This window comes from Leuciscus leuciscus (assembly GCF_965113295.1).
Source record: "Leuciscus leuciscus genome assembly, chromosome: 23".
NCBI classification, from domain to species: domain Eukaryota; kingdom Metazoa; phylum Chordata; class Actinopteri; order Cypriniformes; family Leuciscidae; genus Leuciscus; species Leuciscus leuciscus.
Window position 1 is genome coordinate 32970273 of NC_138747.1, and position 6738 is coordinate 32977010.

The 6738-nt window shown below is 41.2% G+C and overlaps 1 protein-coding gene across 1 annotated transcript; it reads right to left on the reverse strand.

Moving 5' to 3' along the window:
* Positions 1-840: 840 nt before the first annotated feature.
* mkrn2os.1 (MKRN2 opposite strand, tandem duplicate 1) lies at positions 841-6430 on the reverse strand. The gene is made up of 4 exons (XM_082156561.1): positions 6078-6430; positions 4504-4550; positions 4283-4427; positions 841-1401 (listed from the first exon to the last, which is right to left on the reverse strand). The coding sequence occupies exons 1-4, from the start codon at positions 6284-6286 to the stop codon at positions 1182-1184; spliced, it is 621 nt and encodes a 206-aa protein (XP_082012687.1). The 5' UTR covers positions 6287-6430; the 3' UTR covers positions 841-1181.
* Positions 6431-6738: the final 308 nt, after the last annotated feature.

The window sequence follows — 6738 nt, forward strand, 5'->3', positions numbered from 1 at the left end:
CACTCACTACTAGAGATATAACCAGTTTAGATGAAAGATCTCAAGCTGAAGAGTTACTGTAGTTTTACTCATTAATAAACATGAGAATAAATTCCAGCACAACAACCATAACGAAATGATCTTCACAATAGATAAAGCTTTATGAAATGAAAACTGTGAAAACCAATGTCACAAAAAAGACTTGTATATATGTATTATAGTTAATTTTTCAACTTTAAAGTGTTAGTTTCTTTCGTTCATGATTTTTTCAGTTTTTTTTCTAAATAAAAATCAGTAGTTTTTGTCTATTTAAATTCTATTTACAAACTCACCACACACAATAATGGTCAATAACTGTAATTTGTTGAAAGCTAATCTTTTTCTGAAAAAGATGACATCTAGCACATGAAGATAGCACATCGTTTTAGAATTTTACAGTAAAAAAATCTAAATATGTGAATAACACCTATTTTAGCTTCAGGTTCTAAAGGGTTAAAGAGAGAGATATGAGTTTATCTGTTCAATAAAACTCCTTACTCTCCTGTAGAGTAATAAAACACCATCATCTCCACATATCTGTTACAACACTTCAAATCCCTCAGTTCTTCATCTCCTGAAGACACGCTGATGTTGATTCTTGTTTTATTACGATTCTCTTTTCTCCAGCAGACTCTCCTCTGTTCACACACACTCCCACATACACACACACACACACACACACACACACTTACTCACTCAGTCACACACACAGACACACACATTATGTATTGAGTTATGATTTAAATCTTGTTAATTAAAAAAAATGAAAAAAATGTTCATTTAAACATGAAAGTATTATGCAATAATTGATGACATTTCTCCTTCACTCTTAAACTAAAGCTTCTTTATTCCATGAAGAACCTTTAACATCCAGGGAATCTCTCACTCACACGAAGGGTTCTAGATGTAAAGAACTGACAGGCTCTACTGGGAAGCAAAGTGGTTCTTATATGTGAAATCCTTCTTTTGGAAGCTTTATCTCCAGCTGTGTACAGAAGCTCTTAGGCATCAAGTGTTCTTTAACTCTGAGTCAAGAACCCCTAGAGTTCTACATAGAAGACCGTGTGGTTTAATACAGCGCTGCATTCATGAGGAGCAGTGGAATAACAGGCCTATACTGTATACAGTATATTAAACTATAGCGTTTTATGAAGAAGTGTGCATCACATGTCATCCGGTGCATTCGCTGTGTAAAATCCATGTTGTGATATTGCATGATAGATGTTGATGTATCGAGAGACCGTCTTCATCCGGGGTAAGACGTGGCGTTGGGTGAACTGGTCTCTGCTCAGAGACTCGTGTCCGGTCAGCAGGAGCATGTGGTTTATGAAGCTCAGAGCGAAGCCGTAACAGCAGGAGCCGAACACACGCTCCTCCTCAAACCTGCAGGAACACACACCTCAGGCTCGGGACAGATTCAGTGACATGTTGTGGTGCAGTCGGTAGAGCTGTCACAATATATCACAATACAAAAATGCAACGATATGTGTTGTGGATAGTTCACCCAAAATACAAATTACTGTGTGAGAAACAAATTCAAGTTTATAGAGTTTTAGTGTCAGTTCTACATTAAACTACTATATATAATGTTGAATATGATGTATAATAATGCTGTGGGGGAATATGTGTGTGTCCTGATAATGCCAGATGTCTGATGTTACCAGTAAAAGTGTCCTACATTATTATAAATATATCTAGTCAGTGACAGTGAAAGCATATTCATCTACAATAATTCAGTATTTTCAGCATCAGAATCATGAATATTGTTATTCTGGTGTCCCTATTGTCCTGTGCTTTGGGTTTCAGCACCAAGTCCAAGACTATTCATTTACACAAATAAATGTTTTTGTTAACCTTTAATCATATGTCTATAATATGGTATCGTGAGTTCAGTATGGTGAGTTCAGTAAGGTGAGTTCAGTATTGTGAGTCCAGCATGGTGAGTTCAGTATGGTGAGTTCCGTATGGTGAGTTCAGTAAGGTGAGTTCAGTATGGTGAGTTCAGTATGGTGAGTTCAGTATGGTGAGTTCAGTATGGTGAGTTCAGTATGGTGAGTTCAGTATTGTGAGTTCAGTATGGTGAGTTCAGTATTGTGAGTTCAGTATGGTGAGTTCAGTAAGGTGAGTTCAGTATGGTGAGTTCAGTATTGTGAGTTCAGTATGGTGAGTTCAGTATGGTGAGTTCAGTATTGTGAGTTCAGCATGGCGAGTTCAGTATGGCGAGTTCAGTATGGCGAGTTCAGTATTGTGAGCTCAGTATGGTGAGTTCAGTATGGTGAGTTCAGTAAGGTGAGTTCAGTATGGTGAGTTCAGTATGGTGAGTTCAGTATGGTGAGTTCAGTATTGTGAGTTCAGTATGGTGAGTTCAGTAAGGTGAGTTCAGTATGGTGAGTTCAGTATTGTGAGTTCAGTATGGTGAGTTCAGTATGGTGAGTTCAGTAAGGTGAGTTCAGTATGGTGAGTTCAGTATTGTGAGTTCAGTATTGTGAGTTCAGTATGGTGAGTTCCGTATGGTGAGTTCAGTAAGGTGAGTTCAGTATGGTGAGTTCAGTATGGTGAGTTCCGTATGGTGAGTTCCGTATGGTGTGTTCAGTATGGTGAGTTCAGTATTGTGAGTCCAGCATGGTGAGTTCAGTATTGTGAGTTCAGTATGGTGAGTTCAGTATGGTGAGTTCAGCATGGTGAGTTCAGTAAGGTGAGTTCAGTATTGTGAGTTCAGTATGGTGAGTTCAGTATGGTGAGTTCAGTAAGGTGAGTTCAGTATGGTGAGTTCAGTAAGGTGAGTTCAGTATGGTGAGTTCAGTATGGTGAGTTCAGTAAGGTGAGTTCAGTATTGTGAGTTCAGTATGGTGAGTTCAGTATGGTGAGTTCAGTAAGGTGAGTTCAGTATGGTGAGTTCAGTAAGGTGAGTTCAGTATTGTGAGTTCAGTATGGTGAGTTCAGTATGGTGAGTTCAGTATGGTGAGTTCAGTAAGGTGAGTTCAGTATGGTGAGTTCAGTAAGGTGAGTTCAGTATTGTGAGTTCAGTATGGTGAGTTCAGTATGGTGAGTTCAGTAAGGTGAGTTCAGTATGGTGAGTTCAGTATTGTGAGTTCAGTATTGTGAGTTCAGTATGGTGAGTTCCGTATGGTGAGTTCAGTAAGGTGAGTTCAGTATGGTGAGTTCAGTATGGTGAGTTCCGTATGGTGAGTTCCGTATGGTGAGTTCAGTATGGTGAGTTCAGTATTGTGAGTCCAGCATGGTGAGTTCAGTATTGTGAGTTCAGTATGGTGAGTTCAGAATGGTGAGTTCAGCATGGTGAGTTCAGCATGGTGAGTTCAGCATGGTGAGTTCAGCATGGTGAGTTCAGCATGGTGTGTTCAGTATGGTGAGTTCAGTATGGTGAGTTCAGTATGGTGAGTTCAGTATGGTGAGTTCAGAATGGTGAGTTCAGTATTGTGAGTTCAGAATGGTGAGTTCAGTATGGTGAGTTCAGTATGGTGAGTTCAGTATGGTGAGTTCAGTATTGTGAGTTCAGAATGGTGAGTTCAGAATGGTGAGTTCAGTATTGTGAGTTCAGTATTGTGAGTTCAGAATGGTGAGTTCAGAATGGTGAGTTCAGTATTGTGAGTTCAGTATTGTGAGTTCAGAATGGTGAGTTCAGTATGGTGAGTTCAGTATGGTGAGTTCAGTATGGTGAGTTCAGTATGGTGAGTTCAGCATGGCGAGTTCAGCATGGTGAGTTCAGCATGGCGAGTTCAGTATGGCGAGTTCAGTATGGCGAGTTCAGTATGGTGAGTTCAGTATTGTGAGTTCAGTATGGTGAGTTCAGTATGGTGAGTTCAGAAAGGTGAGTTCAGTATGGTGAGTTCAGAAAGGTGAGTTCAGTATTGTGAGTTCAGTATGGTGAGTTCAGAAAGGTGAGTTCAGTATTGTGAGTTCAGCATGGCGAGTTCAGCATGGTGAGTTCAGCATGGCGAGTTCAGCATGGCGAGTTCAGCATGGCGAGTTCAGTATGGCGAGTTCAGTATGGCGAGTTCAGTATTGTGAGCTCAGTATGGTGAGTTCAGTATGGTGAGTTCAGAAAGGTGAGTTCAGTATGGTGAGTTCAGTATGGCGAGTTCAGAATGGCGAGTTCAGTATGGTGAGTTCAGCATGGTGAGTTCAGTATGGCGAGTTCAGTATGGTGAGTTCAGTATGGTGAGTTCAGTATGGTGAGTTCAGTATGGTGATGTGTGTCGAATCGTGACATGAGGGACTCGCTACAGGAGGTGTAATGCTGTACCGCTCTGAAGTCCATTCCGGAAGTGCAGAAAACTTCTCCAGCTCAGCGTCCCATGATCTCGCGAGCCGGACACACACACACACACACCGCTCCCAGCTGCCAGCATCTCTGCGGACCCCGGACAGGGTGTAGTTATAGACCAGACCTGCGACAAACACAGCTGACGAACACACACTCGAACTAACACATAGTGTAATATTCACAGGTGGGAGATACTGTACCTTCTGAGTTTGAAAGACCCACGTGTATCTCAGAGTCACTCCATTCTCTGGAGACAAACATGACAGAAAAAGAGTCACTATAGCTTACCATCCAACGCTCTTTAAAGAGTCTCTTCTGCTCAGCAAGGCTGCATTTATCTGATCAAAAATGCAGTAACAATTGAGAAATATTTTTACAATGCAAAATAGCTGTTTTCTATGCGAGTTTATTCCTTTGATCAAAGCTGAGTTTCCAGCGTCATTACCCGACGCATGACGAGTTACCTCTGACCCAAAGCATGACGAGTGACCTCTGACCCGAAGCATGATGACCTATGACCCGACATATGATGTAGGAGTAGCGTAAGCTCAGCTGAGAGTCGACGCCTCTCGCGGTTCAAACAAACTAAAGCTCCTCCCACATTTCTCTTTAAAAATGCTCCTTCTAGACTTTAGACTTTAGCCGGTGTTTTGTTTTGCTCTATCATCTGCTCTTCCGCGTTTGTCAATACCAAGCTGCAACCTTCCGGTCTCTTTCTTGAATCCAACACGGAAGTGACTTAAACTGCAGTTCATCCACTGGCCACTAGAGACCGGCTGCAGAAGAGACTCAATCCCATAGACCCGCATGTTAAAATGCCCAACTTTACAGCAGAAAAACACATGTTTACAGCCTATTGCTAAAAGTGGTTTTGGTCTATATAGCTAATTTTGCCCTTCATGACGACTGTGAGGGGGGTGAATTTTTTAATATAACTCAACCGTTTAAATTATATTAAGTCTTAAAGTTCTGCATAATTAAGGGCGTGGCCACTTGAGTGACAGGTGGATTGCCGCTGATGTCACTACTAGCCGTTTATCAGCTGTCTGTTAGCGTCACGTCACCTCAGCTAATCCGCCTCGCTGCACATTTCCATTTATCCGGGAGTGACGCTGCCAAGATGGCGACGGCCGGCTCCGCACACTTTGGACTTCAAAAATGCTCTTCAGAAACACTATGGGTGACGTCATGGACACTACATATTTTTTTTACAGTCTATGGTCAATACATCATGAGTCGGGTCAGAGGTCACTCTTTCACCCGTAACTAGACTCGCGTACAGCCGTTACTGGAAGCCAGTGATTATAGTTTATAAAGTTATAAATATGGATATTTTTCTTGGCTTCAGAAGGCCTTTATTAACCCCTGGATCCGTATGGATTACCACAGATTAGATTACTGCACTTTTTTGGGCTTCAAAATCTCAGGCACCATTCACTCCCATTATAAAGCTTGGAAGAGCCATGATATTATTTAATATATATATATCTCTTTGTGTTTGATTTAAATGTAGCCAGTGTTTCCCAGCCCCATCTGTAAGGCTCAAGTTTATCAACAGTTAATGCTTAGCATTGAATCTTCATTACCTTATCGAAATAATCCACTAAACAAGTTGCGATTTGAGGAGCGTGCACAAATATTTTCAGTTCCATCTCATTATCTCAAGATCACGCCCACAATTGTGGAACTCATGAATATTCATGTGTACTCCGCCCACTGGAACAGTATTTCACAGGAACTGAATATTACATGAATAATAGTCGTATAAACTCACCCAAGATGTGATGGTCCGTGAATAGATCCTATGAGAAACGCACATGAGACTTTGTGTCCATTAGTAAACGGGCAGGAGAGCGCGACCGGCGCGTTTAACAGTCCGAAAGTTGGAGTCTGATGACAGATCGGACACTGACACTGAGAATATGAGGAGAAACTGTACACATCTCTTCCACAGTGTCTGTATTTGATCACAGTTTTCTCCATTAGAGTTCAGGTGTTCGCGTTACCTGTCGTCCTCTGAGCCTGATCTCAGATCGGTTTTGTTTTCTCACGTTCCACAGGTTACGTCATTGTGTTCGAAACTAGTCCAGCAGGGGGCGCAAAAAAAAAACTGATTCCTCCAGTAAATCCATCTATAAAATTAAATAATAAAACGTATTCTCTTTCCAGGTCAGTTTATCCGCTTCATTATTTCCCACACCTTCCTTAATAAGTATCTGTAGTGAAAGCTGGTTTGTTATGTTCAGCAGAAAAAGCGATATATGCGATTCGTGAACGAATCGTTCAAAAGAGTCAGTTCAAACGATTCCATGCGTACTTACATGATGTAAAATAATCGTTTGTGAACTCCCAGCAAACACAGAACGTTTCCCTAACGTTCTCATTTTATAAACCAATAAAGAACTGCTCTTTTAACCAAAAACTGAGATACGGCT

Bases quoted from the DNA above. Each gene is read 5' to 3' on its own strand.
- mkrn2os.1 (XM_082156561.1), bottom strand. From the start codon at position 6,286: ATGGAGAAAACTGTGATCAAATACAGACACTGTGGAAGAGATGTGTAC. The intron at 4,428-4,503 runs GTACAGTATCTC...TGTTTGTCGCAG, and splicing joins GGGTCTTTCAAACTCAGAAG to GTCTGGTCTATAACTACACC. The intron at 1,402-4,282 runs GTACAGCATTAC...GTGTTCCTGCAG, and splicing joins CCGGAATGGACTTCAGAGCG to GTTTGAGGAGGAGCGTGTGT.